Source organism: Corythoichthys intestinalis, chromosome 7, assembly GCF_030265065.1.
Source record: "Corythoichthys intestinalis isolate RoL2023-P3 chromosome 7, ASM3026506v1, whole genome shotgun sequence".
NCBI classification, from domain to species: domain Eukaryota; kingdom Metazoa; phylum Chordata; class Actinopteri; order Syngnathiformes; family Syngnathidae; genus Corythoichthys; species Corythoichthys intestinalis.
This window is the reverse complement of record NC_080401.1, coordinates 33,192,262-33,213,519: the sequence shown is the minus strand read 5'-3', so window position 1 is coordinate 33,213,519 and position 21,258 is coordinate 33,192,262. Positions and strand designations below refer to the sequence as shown.

General features: G+C 40.6%; 1 protein-coding gene across 13 annotated transcripts in view; it reads left to right on the top strand.

Annotated features, from left to right (window-relative positions):
- dab1a (DAB adaptor protein 1a) overlaps window positions 1-21,258 on the top strand; it is a 552,095-nt gene that overhangs the window by 464,476 nt on the left and 66,361 nt on the right. For 10 of the 13 annotated variants that reach the window (XM_057840958.1, XM_057840955.1, XM_057840956.1 and 7 more), the window contains 2 exons: window positions 11,673-11,792; window positions 12,182-12,220. In XM_057840958.1, the coding sequence (XP_057696941.1) occupies window positions 11,673-11,792; window positions 12,182-12,220 (159 nt within the window). Of the gene's footprint in view, window positions 1-11,672; window positions 11,793-12,181; window positions 12,221-12,498; window positions 12,562-21,258 lie in introns of all 13 variants that reach the window. The other 3 variants (XM_057840964.1, XM_057840967.1, XM_057840966.1) reach the window with 2 other exon arrangements.

The window sequence follows — 21,258 nt, the reverse complement described above, 5'->3', positions numbered from 1 at the left end:
GGTCCGTAATGGTGAAGAAGGAGCTGAGCTTAATGTGGAAGCTCTCGATTTACCAGTCGATCTACGTTCCTATCCTCACCTATGGCCACGAGCTGTGAGTCGTGGCCGAAAGGACAAGATCCCGGATACAAGCGGCCGAAATGAGTTTCCTCCGCAGGGTGTCCGGGCTCCCCCTTAGAGATTGGGTGAGAAGCTCGGTAATCCGGTAGGGAGTCGGTGTTGAGCCGCTACTCCTCAGCATTGAGAGGAGCCACTTGAGGTGGCTCAGGCATTTGGTTCGGATGCCTCTTGGACGCTTCCCTGGAGAGGTGCTCCAGGCATATCCCACAGGCGGGAGGCCTCGGGGACGACTCAGGATACGCTGGAGAGACTATGTCTCTCGGCTGGCCTGGGAACGCCTTGGGATCCTGCCAGAGGAGTTGGTTGAAGTGGCTGAAGAGAGGGAAGTCTGGGCTTCCCTACTAAAGCTGATGGATGGATGGATGGATGGATGGATGGATGGATGGATGGATGGATGGATGGATGGATGGATGGATGGATGGATGGATGGATGGATGGATGGATGGATGGATGGATGGATGGATGGATGGATGGATGGATGGATGGATGGATGGATGGATGGATGGATGGATGGATGGATGGATGGATGGATGGATGGCACTCCAGTTCAACAGGGGAGCTAATGTATTTATTAGGGATGTCCCGATCCAGGTTTTTGCACATCCGATACGATATTGTTTTGCACTTCCGATCCGATACCGATACTGGCCGATACCGACCTATCTGAGCATGTGTTAAAGTTTAAAGTTATTTAGCCTCCTTACATAGTTGTCAGACTCATGTTAAAAAGGTTTTAGTACTCTTGATAACAACTAGCCAGCTGAATTAGGTGAGTTTGAATAACACACAACGGTTGGTAACAAGAAACTGACCTTTTTATTTAGTGACAAACACAAAACATTATAAATAACAAACAGAAATGGCATAGTCAGTCAGTAAAACGTGCAAATAATATTGTAAACTGTCTTAAAAAAGCAAAACACACCATCAACCTCAGTGGAAAATCCCACAAATCCCCCAAGCTATTAGATGCTTTTAATGTTTCATGCATTAGTTACAAAAATTGTATAAAAAGCCTCTCAGGTTTAAATAAAATACTATTTCAGTATCAAATTAACATTTTAAAACAGTAAATAAAATACTCAAGTCCCCATTCTGTATCAGCAGCTTCAAACTACATTCAATTCATTTAATTTTGCGAATCAACTGTTAAAGTTGTTAAAATTGCTCCCGTTATTCCATAATTTCCCTTCTGTCTACTTTCGACATGTGAAAGTTTAAAAACTGTTTTGAAGATAGATTCAAGTCAAGATTTTGCCGATTTAGGGGTATTTTAGATAAAAAGTTAATTAGGTTCGCTTGGAAGGTTCACAACAGCCTACTAGGGAAGTCTTCTGCTTTAAGATGGCGGCTGTTTACTAACGCATCTGGTTTCCAATACTTCAATGTTGCCAACGCAGTCGAGTCTGTCGTTTTGCATCTAGCTCTATATACATATGATATCTATTATCTCCAGTAAAACGACGTTGACGTAGTTTGTAGCGGCTGTCAGCAGCAGTCAGGTATCCTTGTGTTTTTTATCCAGCGGCATGAGTTGAGCAAAAGCCGTGAGTTGAGCATTGGCATTACCCAGGTCTATTGCTGCGTTCCAGAAAAGTGGGATGTCGGACTTTTCCGACCTCCGACTAGGAAAATATCATTGGAACGCCACTTGAACTGGGAGGTCCAAGTCGCGTAGTCGGAGAAAAAATAACTACCCCGACTTCCAAGTTGTTTCAATCTGACGTCACTGGACAAAATGGCGCTCATGAAAACGTATTGAATGATAACACAATGATGAAGTAAATCAAGTTTATTTGAGACGTCATGTATTTTTTTCTCATACAGTGAATTATCTTTGTTGTGCTATGTTTTTATATTGATGATCGGCAAAGGATGTAACTAAAAAAAGGCAGTTTACAGTGTGGGCTATAACGCAGCTGTCTTTTTTCCTCTACTATTTGATCGCTTATAGGAAGGCAGGTTCGCTGGAGGTCAAAATGTCTTTGGATGGCCAAAATAAAAAACACCTCGTCGCGATCAGCCATCTTTGTTGTTTACATTTGCTTGGAACGCTTTGAGGTCGGAACTGGTACCATCCGAGTGGGATAAATCCGACTTCCCACTTTTCTGGAATGCAGCATAAGTGTTGGATGGTGCGTCTTTACTCACGAGAGATAATGGCTCGTCATCCAGAATGAATTCTTCGGCAATGACTCTTGTTATTCCCTGGGCTTTGGGACTGTCGAGTGCCAGTTTGTCACGCATAGCAAAAGTTTCTGCCAGTGTTAGTTGCGTAGGACCTTTCTTTTTGTCTTCGGTTTTCTTAACATACTCCTTATATTGTTTGTGGTGGTATTTCGCTAAATGCTTGATTAGGTTGGTTATATTAAAACTTCTTACAGCTTTACCACTACGCTTGACATTATTGTGGCATATGTTGCACTCTGCCTCTTCGTCTTTGTCGTCCTTTAAGGTGAAATGATCCCACACAGCTGACATTTTTACCGATAAAGTCTCTTGGTAAATTGTGAGACGGTAATGTAAATGTAGTGTGTTGAAGGTGTGCCGTAAAATGCGGACCGGATTTTAGGGAAACCAAAGCAAAAACTGGAATGGATTAGGTAAATCGGTGCGCTGGAAAACCCGGACCGGATTTTGAAGAAAAAAAACTGAATCGGAAGTCTGGATCGGAATTTTTCCGTGTTCCGATCCAATACCGATGCGCATTTTTTTGCCCATATCGGCGTCCGATCCGATCCAAATATCGGATCGGGACATCTCTAGTATTTATACATAGACTTCACTATCACTTGACGAGACAGCTCATACAGACATTGCGCCACAGCTTCCCGTAGGGGGCCGGGCCAGGCAGAGCGTCGTGGGCGCTTTCACTGCGATAAACGCAAACACACACTGCGTTCTAACGGCCGATTTAGGTGGAAACAGGACAAGTTTTAGTGCATACAAGCTGGTGGATTGGCTTAAAAATGCTTTGGTTGAGGATTCAAGGCAATTATTGTAATAAAATAGCATCCTGCATACGCTTTGAAACATTAAAAAATGAATGACAGTGATTAATGCCAGGCATCACTTAATCTGACTAAACTGCAAAAGTTATGTAAACAAGAAAGGGCCAAGATTAGTCTTGATCGATGTGCCACACTGATCTGCATCTACAGGAAGCGTCTGGTTGAAGGCCACAAAATATTAAATGTGGTTCACTTACTTATTTTTACCCTTCTGTCATTGTTTGTATAATATCCTCATTTAAATATAAAAACCTATACATTTTTGGGCAGCTTTAGTTAAGCCAGAAACTGTATTCTTCATCTGTGTGATTTTGACAAAGATCAGATCACATTTGATGGTGATTTGCTGCAGAAATGTGAGAAATTTTAAAAAGTTCAGATACTTTTTCATACCACTGCATATGCCTAAGGGAGGTGCCTGTTTTTGGTTTTAGGTCGCTAAGAGCTTTGGTTTTGAAAATATTTGAATTTTAAGTTTTTGAAAATAGGCCTCCTAGGGATCGGCCCTGCACTCCTATTCCTGTCAGCTGATAGTGAAGTCAAGGATTTATACTTCTTACTGATTAGGTTTCTTTAAAAAATTCTCAGGAGTCTTTTTTTCAAAAGGACACACATTGGAAGTTTGCTGTTAAGAGGCTAAAAAAAGACTTTGCACAATTTTTGTTAAAAAAAAAAGCTAAACAATTAACTATCCAAATAATTATTTCCCAATTGCTTATCCACTAATAGTTGATTAGCCGATTAAATGTGTCAATTCTTGTCGGCAAACATAACCACCCTACGAGTTAAACATTTGTTATGTGACTTGTGTCAAAGATGAGTTTGACACCCTTACGTTAGCGTCTCATTTTTGCCTGTTTCCTGGGGGTGCTACATGGTGATAAGGTATTTCCAAAAGTGCAAATATTTTCATAGGATGCAATTAGTGAGTTTTCAGGCATTTTAAGACCTCCAAACAAAGTAATTTATTCATCTAAAGAAGAACAGTGTTGCATGTTTGTCCTTTTCATCGCTCTTCCTCCTTCACGCAGCTCTGATTTTGTTTTGAATCTGATTTGGTGTCCTGGCTTCATTAAAAAGGAGTCACTTGGGCTGCGAGAGGAAGACGGTTTGAATCTCTACTTTTAAAGGCGAGATGAATGTGACAGCATGACAATATGTTTCGGTGTCGGCGGCCCGGCAGAAGCAGACGTTCACACCCCCCCTCGGGCCGGGCCTGTCAAGAGCGACACAAGGCGGAGAAACTGTCTCACGGAACGGCGGCGCTAAAATAGAGTTGTGCTTTATGCACGGCGGCATTCCGTCTGTGAACTCCGAGTGCACTACGCAAAAAGCTGGCGGTCAATAATTGATTAAGGCTGAAACTCTTGTCATAGTCGAAGGCTTGTTCCGCTTGTTTCACTGACAGTCGACGTACTGTAAGTGTTGAAACACTCAGAGAAGTGCTAGGAAGTTAACTGTGTTTTTCTGGTAAAGGTACTTTTACAGAATACGTACATTTAAAAGCAGATATCTGTCCTTTTTTCACCTTTGTCAAAGTAGGGCCGGTGCTATTATCAACCTTGAACATTTTTCTTGTTAACTCATTGGTTTATATCGAAAGACGTACTAGATCTGCTCAAAAATGAACTGTTTTCACATCCACCACACAGTATATTACCATTTAGGTATATGCCAGTATGAGATTCTGACAGTATGATAATCTTAAACCAAAATACAATGGCTTCAGGGTATCATAGTTGTTAGGGTGTGCGACGAGAAGGGATCCAAATGCTGACACACGGGGGTTGTGGCCAGTAGTATTTTATTGGTAATTACAAGAAAGTGGCTGTTGTAGATTGTTTGGCTCGGAGATGCTGAGCTGGCGTAAGACAAGGGAGCTCGGAAGGGAGGCAGGCGCGGAATCCGACGAGGGGCGCGCAGAAAACAGCACCTGGGGCAAGAACAAGGTAGTCGTGAGCCAGTGATCAGTGATATCATATAGGTAAGGCGAGATACAACTGACGTGGGAAACAGACGAGCTGATCGGGCAACGAGGTGGAAGCATCCACTGGCTTTTAAGGATGGCTGATGGTAATTGTCCACACTTGTGGCCGCTCCACCCGTCCCAACCTGTAATCAGTTAAAAACGTGCAAACCTGCCCAAGGTGGGTCAGGCCTCAGGAGGGAGGGGCGGAGGCCCTAACACATGGTATTGCAATTACAGCTCTAAAATGTGTTACTTTGATATATCTGGGTTTTTTAAAAAATATTTTATTTTTTTCCATTGAACAGGATTTTTATTTTTCAAAACATTAGCAAATTGGAACTTACTGTAAGTATAATGTTACCATAATTTTCAGACTATAAGCCGCTACTTTTGTCCCTAATTTTGAATCCTGCTGCTTATCGTCCAGTGCGGCTTATTTGTTCATTATTTGGGTTAATAGGTAACACTTTGACAATGGTGTCATAAGACTGCCATTAGACCGTCATAATTATGACATGATTATGACACTATCATGGCCGTAATGAATGCTTATGACTAGAGATGTGCCGATCGATCGGGTCCGATCACGTCATTTTCAAAGTATCGGAATTGGCAAAAAAATATCGGCCATGCCTTTTTTTAATATATATATTTTAATTAAATCGTTTTCTAATTGTATTTAACGTTACAAACATAATATGTTACACTCATCCAGAGTCTTTAGTTTAGGCTTAAGGTAGGGTTATCAAATTTATTCCGATAATGGCGGTAATTAATTTTTTAAAAAATGTATCAAGTTAAAATATTTAACGCAATTAATGCATGCGCTGCACGACCCACTCACACATCGTCGCGCTCAATCTGTAATGGCGCCGTTTTACCTATATAGAGAGATAAAAGCCAGCGTAAAATGAGTAGAGTGAATTTTGGCAGCCTTTGGTGCCTTTTTTTAATTGGCTAAAGCCTTACAATCCCTCTCCCTACGATTAGAATTATTATGGGAAGCAATGTGGGGAAGCAAGGTAGCAATTGATCTTTTTCTTAACACCATATGTTATTTCCCAACGCAGAGAAGATATATCATTTGGTAGCACTACGCACAGTCATGGTTCCACTTCCCATCATGCATTTAGGCATGGAAACAGTATCATTTACTGAAAGCTCAACAAATACACTAGATGGCAATATTTAGTCACAATATACAAAGTCACAAGTCTTTCTATCTGTGGATCCCTCTCACAGAAAGAATGTTAATAATGCCATCTTGAGGATTTATTGTCATAATAAACAAATACAGTACTTATGTACTGTATGTTGAATGTATATATTCGTCTGAGTTTTATACATTTTTTTCTTAATGCATCGCCAAAATATATGATCGGGAAAAATTATCGTGAATGATTGGAATTGAATCGGGAGCAAAAAAAAGCAATCGGATCGGGAAATATCGGGATCGGCAGATACTCAAACTAAAACGATCGGGATCGGATCAGGAGCAAAAAAACATGAACGGAACAACCCTACTTATGACAGATGTTATTACGTATCATCTGGCAAATTATGTAACCAACACTCCATATATGTCCAGCTCGGATCTTTTGCATCTATTCAAAAGTGAGATAATTTGCCGGATGACACAAAATGACATCTGTCATGATATCATTAATGCTCATGGCAGTGTCATGTCATAATTATGATGGTCTTATGACAGTTTTATGGTGCCACTGTCAAATAAGGTTTTACCAAATACCAGCGCTAGCAATTTATGAAACAACTGGAAGAGTAACTGAAGAAATAATTAGCACAGAACATGAATTTTGATTATTATTTAATATTTGTAGCGCTACAATGCATGCTAGGAGGCACGTTGGACGATACCATTGTTGACAGCAGTTGGTAGCAGAGGTTGACCGTCTCCCCCAAGGGAGCAGTGATGGCCAAATGCAACTTCTTGAAGCAAGGAAGCTTTGCAGCCAGTTGGTTCAAAGCTTTATGGTGGCTCATTTGGTCTTATGACAGTCTTATGATGCCGCTGTCAAATAAAGTGTTACCTGTTAATATATTTTGGTGTAAATATCCCATAATACAGTGAGGACAGCTGCGGCTTATTGTCCAGTGCGGCTTATCCATGAACAAATGCTGTTTTCGTGTCAAATTTGGTGGGTGGCGGCTTATAGTCAGGTGCGCCTCATAGTCCAGAAATTACGGTAAATAAAATTAAAAAATCTAAATAAAATTAAAATGAATGCAGTCCTTTAGGTGAGCCTAAACCCACAGCTCAACATTATTACCATCAGAACAAAAATAATTGAATTATTTTCCATAAAAAGTACGTGTGTATGACTCGTATCATGTTTACATTATACACACACTCTCTTTCTCAACACGTTTTACCAACGCTAGTCACTAAACACGCTGGAGTTTACTCTCGTAGCTGGTGGGAAACGTTCATGACGGTGTTTACTAACCTTTCATTTTGTATAACTGCGACATCATATTGGAGGTATTGCCACCCTCCGCAAACATGTTTTACATGTCGGTCGGCCCTCCTCCTCTAAGCCGTGGCTGTCTGTAAATTTTCTGTAGCCAAAGTATTCCCATACCAGCGATTTCGTTTTCTTCGATGGGGGAAAAAGTTCAGGAGTTTCACCTCTTCCAGCCATCTTTTAGCACAACTGACGTATTGACACTGAACAACAACGGGTGGGCGAGGGTTGAGCCTTGCAGCTGCAAACGAGGGATTTCTCCCTGCATTTTTGGGACATAAAAAATAGCTAATACTGTAGGGACGGTATGACGGAAAATTTTTGCTGTTTTGAATACCTTGAAACCAGTAATTGGCACACCCCTGTTACAACTTAAAACATTTAAATTAAGGGAACAGATCAACCTTCTTTTTGTTGTACCTGCTTTAAAGTTATTTCATAAATAAACTGTCTTTGATTGAGAAGCTGGTAGTGTTTCTGTCAATTGTAAATGATCATTCAGTAATCCAGTTTGAAAGACAGTGGCTTTTTTTCTGACAATGAAGGAACACTATGTCACAGATGTGAAAATGAAAGCTGCTGCTGCTAACAATACACTCGATTGGTGGCTTGTTTTTGTGTAAATTTCATAATTGTGGGGATTGTTTGCAAAGCTCCCACATATAAAATGGACTTTTTTTTTCCTGTCTACTTTTTCGGCAAGCGGTAAAGCACACTGTGTCGGATTGTCACTGTTCTAATTTCAAAACATCACAAAATTCATGCGACACATCCTCTTTCGATTTCACCCCTAGCGTTTACCTCTGTGGCAAAACTGATAGTTCTTCAGAATTAAACAGGCCCATCTGTTTGCAGTGGCAACAAAATTACATTTCAAAAACTATCTCGTCCCACAGTTTTTATCCAGTTCACATAATTCACACATTTTACAAATTCAGGAAATCAAGGTGCACAAAATGTTTTTGCTGAAAACACCTAAATCTGATCAAAAACATCCCAATTCATTTCCAATGGCCCCATTCTTTTATAATGGGAGGGCAATGAGTATCTATCAACGAGAAGTGACTTGAAAAAGCCCAAAAATCTACAGGAAGTGACCCGGAAATGCCCTAAAATAACAGGAAATGTTCCAAAATGTACAGGCAGTGATCCCTGGAATGCCAAAATATTTCCCAAAATCACCAGAAAATGACCTGATGGCACCCTAAAATTAACTAGCTGTTGATAACCGTAGACGTGCAATACATTGAAACTGGGAGGAATGCTATGAAAGCTGTCTTTCTGTGCCATTTATGGCGCCAGACGTCCAATCCATTTTGACTGCGAACGTCAACTGAAAGACTGCTCACTCCCCCTCCCAATCTACCGGAATTTTCTGACTATAAGTTGCTACTTTTGACTTTAACACAGCTATTTTTTGTTTTAGTTACATCCCAAACATCTGAATAATGTTTTCCTTTTACAAAGTATCATGAATAAAAGACATATAGAGCTTTTGATAGCAAAGTAACAATTTATTTACACATAACTAACTGAGAGATGACACTGCTGTCGCCGAGATGACACTGTTGTAGCAGCGACAGCCAGGTAAACTTTTTCCTCATCGTTCCCTGTCTCATAAAGATGGATTTTTTTTTTTTTTTTTTTTTTTTTTGTCTCGGCGAGCACTGGTGGTCCCAGTCGTTCTGCTCGGTCGTCCAGCGCCTGGCATCCTGGGCGTCCTCTCAGTAGTTCTGCTTGGTCCGCCTTCCGCTTCCGCCAGCGCTCCGACCATGCGGCCCGGCTGCTCGTTGCTGTTGGATCGGGTTGCGGGTCTTACCAAATGCGCTACTGCCCTTCAGTGGCAAGTTTTATTGCTTTAAAATGGATTTTCAGCTTTGTGCTTTGGAGCTCAGTTGTATCAGGACCCAGAGATGTCTTTTATGAAAAAAAAAAAAAAAAACGTAAAAGACGCATTAATACGTCTTTGGGAGTGTGAAACAATTAAAAATGGAATGTATTTATTCCTTTTGGGGAGCAAATGAGTTAATGAAATCACTGGAACAGTAACTGAAGAAATAATTAGCACAGAACATGAATTTTAATTATTATTTACATCTGTAGCACTGCAATGCATGCTAGGAGGTAAGCCTGTCGCAATATGCAATAATTCCATTTATCGCACGGTAAATAATAATGTAGGTGGTAATTTTCCCGCTGCGATTTATCGCCCCGCGTGCACATGCGGCTGACGTGCTGTTAATGGTTCAGCTCCCTTGTTACCAACTACGCAAAATGCATTTTCGTTCTGGGACCAGCCCGCCGGATGGTTTAGGCTATTTTTTTTAGTTTAGTGCAGTTTAAGTTTAGTGCAGGCGGAGGAAAAGAAAGAAAAGGTGACGCTTACCATTGAAATGAAGATGTGAATGATAGCAAAATATAAGCATGGTGTGTGCATCCGTAACTGGGTCGACAATAGGGCCGTAGAATGTCGGTGTCGGTCAGCGTTCCTCCTTCGTTCGCCAGTCTTTATAAGTTAAGGTGACAGTTCTTATTGTGGTAAAAAGAAATCGCCAGCTTCGTCAGGTTTCTAATAATTTATTCCATCAACTCGCCGACGGTCCACTGCTGTTGACGCCAGGATCGAAACAGAAAGTAAAATAGCGCTCTCCTGCTCACCGTCAGCCCTGCGGTGCGTTCAGGTACAGCAAAAAACCCGATTCGTTACATTATTACAGGTACTGTACTGTATTATTATTATTGCTATTATTATTGTTATTCTGATTTGTATTAATATTTTATTTGTTTTGCTCTTTGTAATTGCTATTTGCAATAGTAATAGCAGTATTTATTAAGGATGTAGTGTGGGTTTTTGGGCTGTGGAACGAATTATTTGAATTATAATGTATTCCTATGGGGAAATCCTGCTCGACATACGACCATTTCGACTTACAAACAAGCTCCTGGAACGAATTTACTTCGTATGTAGAGGTACCACTGTATTACACATGGAACGTCATAGCAGAAGCTATCAGGGGAAAAGTTTTCATTTGCCGAGATGCTTAAATTATTAAGTGGAATTTTATTTATTTTTTAAAAAACACATTTTATTCTGTGTTTCTGTGCAGTATTAATATTGTCTTTGTACTTAAAAGAGCCATGGTCTATTGTTTTAGTTGTGATTTCTTACAAAGTATTTTTGAATTTAAGAGTAAACATTTACTGCATTTAAATGGGTGTACGTGATCTATTAATATATACTGTATTCTCACAGTGTTATTGTATTTTTTTTTTTTCTCAAATTGGAGGGGTGCAATAATATCACATATCGCAATAATTTACGAAATAAATTATCGCGCACTAAAATTTGTTATCGCGACAGGTCTACTAGGAGGCATCTTGGACGACAACAGTGTTAAAAGCGGGTGGCAGCCGAGGTTTACTTTCTACCCCAAAGGAGCAGTGATGGCCAAATGAAGCTTCTTGAAGCCAATTTGTTCAAAGCTTCATGGTAGTCCATTTGATCTTATGGCAGTTCCTATGATGCGACTGTCAAATAAAGTGTTATCGGTTAATATCTTTCTGTGTAAATATCTCATAATACAGTGAGGACCACCTCTGCAGCATATGGTCCAGTGCGGCTTATTGTAATGGGTACACACAGGTCCGCGTGTGTGAGCCATGCGTGGAAAAACCCTTCCCTCTGATGCCTATGGCCTAGCGGTTAGTGCTTCCGCCTCCTATCGTGTGGACGCTTTGTGTGCTGCAGGTTTGAGTCCTGACCTAAACAAGGTGGGGATCAGAAAACGGGTGCGGCGCGGGCACACTGGTTACATTATCTATGATCAAATGTTGTTTTTGTGTCAAATTTGGTGGGTGGCGACATATAGTCAGGTGCGCCTTATAGTCAGAAAGTTACGGTAAATGGATCGGACGTCTTGCGCCTTCAATGACAGCCCATGAGTTAACAAGGAAGTGATCCAAAAAATGCCCTTAAATTAACAGAAAGTGACCCATGGGAGAGCAAAGCAGCCCCGTGCAATTTCTCCAGATATGGCATTTTCTAGTTTGTGTTTGTAATTGAGACTCCAACACCCCATCCCTCAGGCAGAACCAGTGATCCTGGACCTTCGGGACTTGTTCCAGCTCATCTACGAGATTAAGCAGCGTGAGGAGATGGAGAAGAAGGCCCAGAAGGACAAACAGTGCGAGCAGGCCGTCTACCAGGTACATTCATCAATCCGTTTTCCTTAAAAGTCAGTGAAGGCCAGATTATCGGATGTCCTGAAAAAATAAAAAATATCACCATAAGAGCATTAAGAAACAAACATTGAGCGCATTAGATGAAAAAAAAGGTTTGCTTGAATTTAGCTTTAGCTTAGAAAAATAATGAGAGCAAAAAGAAACACTTAAGGTCTCAACAGCGGCGCTGTCTGCCTTTTGTGCTCTCTGTTCCTATTCTCTCATGATTGCCAAATTACCGAAAGATGAGAAGCCGGAGACGCTTTTTTACTTTCCTTTTTTTTTGCCTTTGCCTTCCACCTACGCTCTCTGCTCCTCCATCTTTAACCCTTTATGCCTCTTTCCTTTTTTTTCCTGGCTCTGCTCGCCTGCAGACGATACTGGAAGAAGATCTGGAGGATCCAGTCTACCAGGTAACCTCGCCAGCCTTACTTGAGCCCACCCACTCCCCCACTTTTTTTTTGGTTTGCCCGTGTGCGTGCATGTGTGTGTGTGCGCGCACTGTGTGGGGAGACAGCCCCTCGCTACTAATGGAACTACAGCTGGGTTCAAATATTCTCACAATGTGCATGTTTGTGGGGTGCATGATTAAGCTGTTCTTGAAAAAAATGCTGGTTGACTTTCTCTCGACTTCTTCCACTTCTTTTTTTTTTCTTTTCCCTGTCTCTTCCCTGTGCTTCCGACGCCATAGTACATTGTGTTTGAGGCCGGACACGAGCCCATCCGTGACCAATCAGACGAGAGCATTTATCAGGTATACTCGCAAGGAAAATACAGATTAGTTCTTTATCATCACCTGGAAGGGAAGTCAGATACAGAGGATGTTTGATATTTGATTAACTTACAAAAGGAAAGGTCAGGAATTCACTGACCTTGTATTATTAAGAAATATTATGACAGAAACTCTTTAAAAACCCTAAATGTGAACAAATTTCATACAGAATTCAAACATAAAATCTAAAGAAAATAAAGTAAACTATTGACAAATCAAACATGACTAAAGTGGAACCAAACTATTCTGTTATTGAACCAGTGATTCTCAAGGAAAAACACCTTTCTGCAAAGAAAAGAAAAAGGGGATAAAATCAAGAAAGTGGATATTTTGAGAGGCTGTTGGCAATGATTGATCACCGCAGGAGCTTTCTTTAATCAGGCTGTAGTCATGTCTAACCTATAGGGACAGACAACACACAGTATAGCTGACTTCGTTAAAGACAGTTGCTCAAAGTTTTTAACCCATTGACACCAAATAAAAAAAAATAAAAAATAAATCGTTGGCTGGACGCGATGGACGTCTAATCCATTTTGTCTGGAAGGTTTGCTGCAATTGTTCGATGATTGTAAAAGAAAATAATTAAAAAATAAATAATAATAATAATTTTTTATTAATGGTGCTAATCAACGACAACATGCCTCTATGGTAAAAAAATAAATTGACAAAAACATTGAGGGTGCTTTCATCTGGAATGCCACTAATTCGCGATAATAGGCATCAAGGGGTTAAATGTGCAAATTTGGCATTTCTCAAACAATTTAAAATAGTAAAAATAACATTTAAAAACCAAAAAATTGCACCACTTATGAGCCATTTTGTGATAATAGTCATAACCACGCACATATAAAGTGATATCCTCAAGCGCATATGCATGTAATAATGAATATGACTGACGTCACGAGAAACTGCACAAACATGTGCCTTTACATATCAATGAGCTAAGGTGATTTGAGAAACAGGACTAGATTTATACAGCATGGTCAAGTAGCTCTTGAGTTCCTAACTCAAGGTACCGTTGTCTAGGCCGGGGGTCAGCACCCCGTGTTTTGAGAGCCGCATGCGGCTCTTTTGCGCTGCCCTAGTTGCTCCCTGGAACATTTTCAAAAATGTTTGAAAATGAAAAAGTATTGGTGGAGGGAAATATATTTTTTGTTTTGATATGATTTCTGTAGGAGGAAAAAAAATGACACAAACATTCTTAACGTTTGCCATTGCTGTAAAAATGTGTAGAATAAATATTCAACATTTCTGTCTAGGATGATTTGCGTCATAGCCTGCGACACACGTTTCTATCAGCAGGGCAGGATGCCAGGCAGGTGGCTGTTGTAAACAAACCGCCAGCCGAGTACACAGTTGGGAGTGAGAGAAAAAGTGCGATTCCATTACTTCTGAAGAACTTAGAGGAGTGCAAAAATAGGTTAAAGAAGTGGATTGCATCGCCAAAGTCCACTACTGCTGCGTGTTTTGTTGCAACCCGAGAGGTAATAAAGCGTGGAAAACCGTTCACAATGGTGAGTACATGAAGGAGACATTCATCGACATATCAGAACACCTATTTGCAGACTTCAAAAACATAACGGAGATAATAAAGAAAATCAAAGACATGCCCAAATAAGGGGCATGTTATGCACGTTCCATTTTTTTGTTTTTCAAAACCTCAAAATAAAAACGACAACAAAATTAGATTTCTTTATTGCATTTCTATAATTTCATAAAAGCAATGAAACAATTCAATAATACTGTAATTAAGTAAAACTTGAGGTGGCATCATACAACAGAGTAGTCAAGTGGTGCGTTGGGCGCACTGCGGGGAAAATAAATATTAAATCATGACGGCTCATTATGTATTTTTAGCCGACTTAGTCATTCTGATAGTAGGCTAATATAGCTAAGATACATTACATACAAACATGTGTTGCCTTCATTATTAGGCTTATTTAAGGCTTTTAGTTTTTTTGCAGCTCCAGACATATTTTTTTTTTTTGGTCCAATATGGCTATTTCAACATCTTGGTTTGCCGACCCCTGGTCTAGGCATTTCTTAAAAGTTTCTGGGGTGTAAATCCCATGTGAATTTTTGCAATAACACTGCACATTTTCAGTAATGTACAGTTTTTAAAAAATCAGACAACACCTTTAGTATCGGCATCCCAGCAAAAAGAATCTTGTTTAATAAATTGGAAAACAGAATTTTTTTTCTGATTTACATATAATAGTGGAGGAAAAATTCAAAGGGACAGACAACAACTTTATTGTGCACATCCCAGTTGAAAGAATCTTGTTAAATAATTTGGAAAACAAGTAAAGCCAGTACTTCCTGTACGTTGCTGCCCGACATGGGGACAGACATTTTATCAATGCTGGTAGTATTTGGTCAATGAAATGTGGGTACAGTGATCTCTCGTTTTTCGCTGTTAATGGGGACCAGAACCCGCCGCGATAACTGATAAACCGTGAAGTAGTGGTTTATAATTTTTTTTTTCAATGTATTTATTCAGATTTAGCATTGAAAAGAACTGCATATAAGAAACGTTTTTAAAAAAAAATTTCCCCCAAAGTATAAAGTAAAAAAAACAAACTTGTTTGTGTGTATGTATATATTTTAATAAATGTTTTTTAAGCACTTCAAATGTAATTATCATGATAGGTTTTAAAGATGTTACTGTTGCACCAAATTATGTTTATACAAGAATAAAGTAAAAAATGCTTGTCTTTATTAAATGCTCCATTGAGTGAGTCCACTCATATCGGGTCTAGCTGCTCACTTACACAGAATGAGTTGCCACAGCAACTGTTGAACAAGTTCAACAATGATTGCCGCATGCAGCGCTTTGAAGTTTCGGTTTCCAAGCATCTCTGACAAGATCAAACGTGTGTCAATCATTGTTAACTTTAATAAGCAACTGCAATAAACTGCCTGACCAAGAAAAGCGGCAGGAGTGAGATAGAGACTACGTGATCGGATCAGGACAACTCTATGAAATACTGCATTTATTTATATATTTTTATTTTTATTTTTTTTCATTGAAAAAAATAAATCCACATGGCATCATAAATACCCATAGTTACAGTGCCTTGCAAAAGTATTCGGCCCCCTTGAACCTTGCAACCTTTCGCCACATTTCAGGCTTCAAACATAAAGATATAAAATTTTAATTTTTTGTCAAGAATCAACAACAAGTAGGACACAATCGTGAAGTGGAACAAAATCTATTGGATAATTTAAACTTTTTTAACAAATAAAAAACTGAAAAGTGGGGCGTGCAATATTATTCGGCCCCCTTGCGTTAATACTTTGTAGCGCCACCTTTTGCTCCAATTACAGCTGCGAGTCGCTTGGGGTATGTTTCTATCAGTTTTGCACATCGAGAGACTGACATTCTTGCCCATTCTTCCTTGCCAAACAGCTCGAGCTCAGTGAGGTTGGATGGAGAGTGTTTGTGAACAGCAGTCTTCAGCTCTTTCCACAGATTCTCGATTGGATTCAGGTCTGGTCTTTGACTTGGCCATTCTAACACCTGGATACGTTTATTTTTGAACCATTCCATTGTAGATTTGGCTTTATGTTTTGGATCATTGTCCTGTTGGAAGATAAATCTCCGTCCCAGTCTCAGGTCTTGTGCAGATACCAACAGGTTTTCTTCCAGAATGTTCCTGTATTTGGCTGCATCCATCTTCCCGTCAATTTTAACCATCTTCCCTGTCCCTGCTGAAGAAAAGCAGGCCCAAACCATGATGCTCCCACCACCATGTTTGACAGTGGGGATGGTGTGTTCAGGGTGATGAGCTGTGTTGCTTTTACGCCAAACATATCGTTTTGCATTGTGGCCAAAATGTTCAATTTTGGTTTCATCTGACCAGAGCACCTTCTTCCACATGTTTGGTGTGTCTCCCAGGTGGCTTGTGGCAAACTTTAAACGAGACTTTTTATGGATATCTTTGAGAAATGGCTTTCTTCTTCCCACTCTTCCATAAAGGCCAGATTTGTGCAGTGTACGACTGATTGTTGTCCTATGCACAGACTCTACCACCTCAGCTGTAGATCTCTGCAGTTCATCCAGAGTGATCATGGGCCTCTTGGCTGCATCTCTGATCAGTTTTCTCCTTGTTTGAGAAGAAAGTTTGGAAGGAAGGCCGGGTCTTGGTAGATTTACAGTGGTCTGATGCTCCTTCCATTTCAATATGATGGCTTGCACAGTGGTCCTTGAGATGTTTAAAGCTTGAGAAATCTTTTTGTATCCAAATCCGGCTTTAAACTTCTCCACAACAGTATCTCGGACCTGCCTGGTGTGTTCCTTGGTTTTCATAATGCTCTCTGCACTTTAAACAGAACCCTGAGACTATCACAGAGCAGGTGCATTTATACGGAGACTTGATTACACATATTTGGATTCTATTTATCATCATCGGTCATTTAGGACAACATTGGATCATTCAGAGATCCTCACTGAACTTCTGGAGTGAGTTTGCTGCACTGAAAGTAAAGGGGCCGGATAATATTGTACGCCCCACTTTTCAGTTTTTTATTTGTTAAAAAAGTTTAAATTATCCAATAAATGTTGTTCCACTTCACGATTGTGTCCCACTTGTTGTTGATTCTTGACAAAAAAATTAAATTTCATATCTTTATGTTTGAAGCCTGAAATGTGGCGAGAGGTTGCAAGATTCAAGGGGGCCGAATACTTTTGCAAGGCACTGTACATGCGCCTGTGCTTGAGACAATAGCTCTGTCCTAAGTCAGGGTCTCCTCTGTCCTCCTCTGTTGGCAGAGCCTCCTGCATGACACGTTTGATCAAGATTCCTCCTCCCCAAATGTGATGGTCTAGCCCTCAATGTATATTTCATGGAAGTAGCCTATGAACCGAAAAACTTTTTATAGCGTCAAGCTTATGATTATCAAGCACTACCAGTCATGTTTTAACAAAATGTTGTGGTTTTAGATGATAAAATAAATGCGTACTCTCATTTATAAGTCCTGTCACTTGGAGGTGTCGCCATTTAAGATGATTTCTTGCAGTCGTGCAGCAGCAGCACGAAAAGCATTCTGGCATATGGCCATTCGCAGTGTTGTGCCATTGTGTCCTCCAAAATTGGCTCAAATTGGCTGACAAGTGTAGTGAAACGGCAAGCCCTTAAATATTGTTTCCCAACACAGACAAGGATTTTTTTGGTCGAATTTATTACAATAAAGATAATTAAGGAACCACGCCCGAGCACGCGAGAAAAACACAAACAAAAAGAGACAAGAACCAAGTGTGCAAGAGAAACATGGGGAAGACAATGATGGCCAGAAAAGGCAAAACAAATAATGGCAAAGTCCAACAAAACCAACGTGATAACAACGAATACAACCATACGCAGGCAGAACTCAAGATGGTGCACACAGCAGTACGCAAGCAAGCAATAGTCTGACACTCACAGATGTTGACAGGTGTCCATAAATAACGAACGCTTCTAATGCGCCAAAGGTGTTTCGCATTGCCCCGCCCATCCAGCTCAATCAGGTACTGGAATGAAGAAAAAAAAAACTGTGAACGCACACAAATATGAAGGGAGACTTGTTTTAAGTCTGTGAGAGAAGCATCCTTTGACTTTTAATGGATTGGGACAGGCCTTTGAGTCTCGTCTCGTAACTGGCCTTCAAATGCAGCCTACAAGTGTTTACGTACGTGGGTATAACTGACATCACAAGGTGGCTGACCTTGTAAGTGGTGTCATTTTTTTTTTTTTGTGTGTGTGTTTCAACAATATTTTCTCCATGATCAGTGGTCTACGGAATTTTCCATCTGCATAACCAAGGCTAGGTTCATACCGCAGGTCTTAATGCATGAATCCGATTTTTTTCCTGTTTTTCCGACTCCAGAAAGGAATTAACTTGACGGTCTGAACGGGAAAAGTCGCACAAAAGTGGACCATTTCAAATCCGATCTAGGTCACTTTTGTATGTGGTTAAAATCTGATCTGGGCCACATTTTTCCAGAATGTGGCTGCGGTCTGAACTGTCAAGTCCCCCAAATCGGAATTCACGTCGCAAATACATCAGCAAAGAGCGAGAGAGACAGGGCACTACGGTAGAGATGGAGCTGTGTATTAACGTAAGTGCCTAGCTTGAACACAGCATTTAGGGATGAGGCGGGCTTGATAATAGTCATGAAAAAAATAAAAAAGGGAGTGGTAAGCCTGGGAAGGCTCAGTTTTCTTTCTGTGCTCCAATTGAGCAATATTTCAAGATCGCTTACATGGCTGAGAGTCAGGGCGAACTGTCCGTATGTGTGTGCATCATGCACGCACTGTGCGTGCATGCTATCAATCCATATAAACTTTGAATATAGGACAAAACGGAGATTATTTGCAGTGGGGCAAATAAGTATTTAGTCAACCACCAATTGTGCAGGTTCTCCTGCTTGAAAAGATTAGAGAGGCCTGTAATTGTCAACATGGGAAAACCTAAACCATGAGAGACAGAATGTGGGGGGAAAAACAGAAAATCATATTGTTTGATTTTTAAAGAATTTATTTCAAATTAGAGTGGAAAATAAGTATTTGGTCACCTAGAAACAAGCAAGATTTCTGGCTGTCAAAGAGGTCTAACTTCTTCTAACGAGGTCCAACGAGGCTCCACTCATTACCTGTATTAATGGCACCTGTTTTAACTCATTATCAGTATAAAAGACACCTGTCCACAAACTCAGTCAGTCACACTCCAAATTCCACTATGGCCAAGACCAAAGAGCTGTCGAAGGACACCAGAGACAAAATTGTAGACCTGCACCAGGCTGGGAAGACTGAATCTGCAAGAGGTAAAACGCTTGTTGTAAAGAAATCAACTGTGGGAGCAATTATTTGAAAATGGAAGACATACAAGACCACTGATAATCTCCCCCGATCTGTGGCTCCATGCAAGATCTCACCCCGTGGTGTCAAAATGATAACAAGAACGGTGAGCAAAAATCCCAGAACCAAAATAGAACTTTTTGGTAGAAACACAGGTTCCCGTGTTTGGAGGAGAAAAAAAATACTGAATTGCGTCCGAAGAACACCATACCCACTGTGAAGCATGGGGGTGGAAACATCATGCTTTAGGGGTGTTTTTCTGCAAAGGGACCAGGATGACTGATCTGTGTAAAGGAAAAAATGAATGGGGCCATGTATCGAGAGATTTTGAGAGAAAATCTCCTTCCATCAGCAAGGGCATTGAAGATTACACGTGGCTGGGTATTTCAGCATGACAATGATCCTAAACACACAGCCAAGGCAGTAAAGGAGTGGCTTCGTAAGAAGCATTTCAAGGTCCTGGATTGGCCTAGCTAGTCTCCAGATCTCAACCCCATAGAAAATCTTTGGAGGGAGTTGAAAGTCCGTGTTGCCCAACAACAGCCCCAAAACACCAATGCTCTAGAGATCTGCATGGAGCAATGGGCCAAAATACCAGCAACAGTGTGTGAAACGCTTGTGAAGAGTTACAGAAAACATTTGGCCGTCGTTATTGTCAACAAAGGGTACATAACAAAGTATTGAGATGAACTTTTAGTATTGACCAAATACTTATTTTCCACCATGATTTGCAAATAAATTCTTTAAAAATCAAACAATTTGATTTTCTGGGGGGGTTTTCTACATTCTGTCTCTCATGGTTGAGGTTTATCCATGTTGACAATTACAGGCCTCTCTAATATTGTCACAATTAGGGGTTGACTAAATACTTATTTGCCCCACTGCATGTCTGTTATTTATGTCTTCTTTTTGGAAATCAAAATATGATCACCCTAGAATGACGTTGAGCCAGCACTTGTTTTGATGCTCCTGCCTATGCGGGTCAGTTTGCTCAGCAGATCTCAGACTGCGAATTAGTGCACATACGTGATAAATGGAAGGGCCAAATGGACAAAAGCAGTCTGAACAGGCATGCGAAAAAACAGATATGACAAAAATCGGAATTGTGCATTTAGACATGGGGTCTGAACCTAGCTTAAATCTGTTGAGCAACCGTCTTTCACTTATAGGTCATTTATACTCAGTGTTGTCTGTCACTTTAATTTTCTGAGAAAACACCCTAAATGCAGAATTTCACCTAATAAATGTGATTTTCCACGGCAGACCCCATAAAATTTATACAACGTAGCAGGGCATTGGTAGGTAAATCGCGACAACCAGTAGCAGGGGAACACCGTAATAAAATAAAACAAGGCAAACATGTAGTCTTTGCCCCCCATGGAGGCGTGGGTAGACCTCCAGGGGGCAGGAAAAGGTGTAGGCGGGGTGAGCGGATGCCGAGGTTATTCCTGTCCGTTGCGGAAGACAGGGCCCTGCCCCCACCCTGCGCCCGACGCTCCTCCTTATCCTCTTCTCCCGGAGAGATGAAAGAAAAGAAAGATTAATCACCAGACTCTCGTTTGATCTTTAAATAAAATGGATTGAAAATAAGACGCGCGTGAGCGAAAGCGCTGGCGTGCGCACAACGCCAAAAACGTGAGGCCGCCCGCAGCCACAGCGGAGCTGATGTATGAATAAAGATGGCTGCTTCTGGAAATAAACATGTAAAGGAAGCAAACAAGGGACAGAAAGTGCTACATGCATTTATTTACGGCACGAACGCGCGCAGTGAACACCACCGAGGCTGTGATTCCGACCTAATATAGTTTTAAAGCCAAAGTGTGGGATTTGTGCACATTTGTGT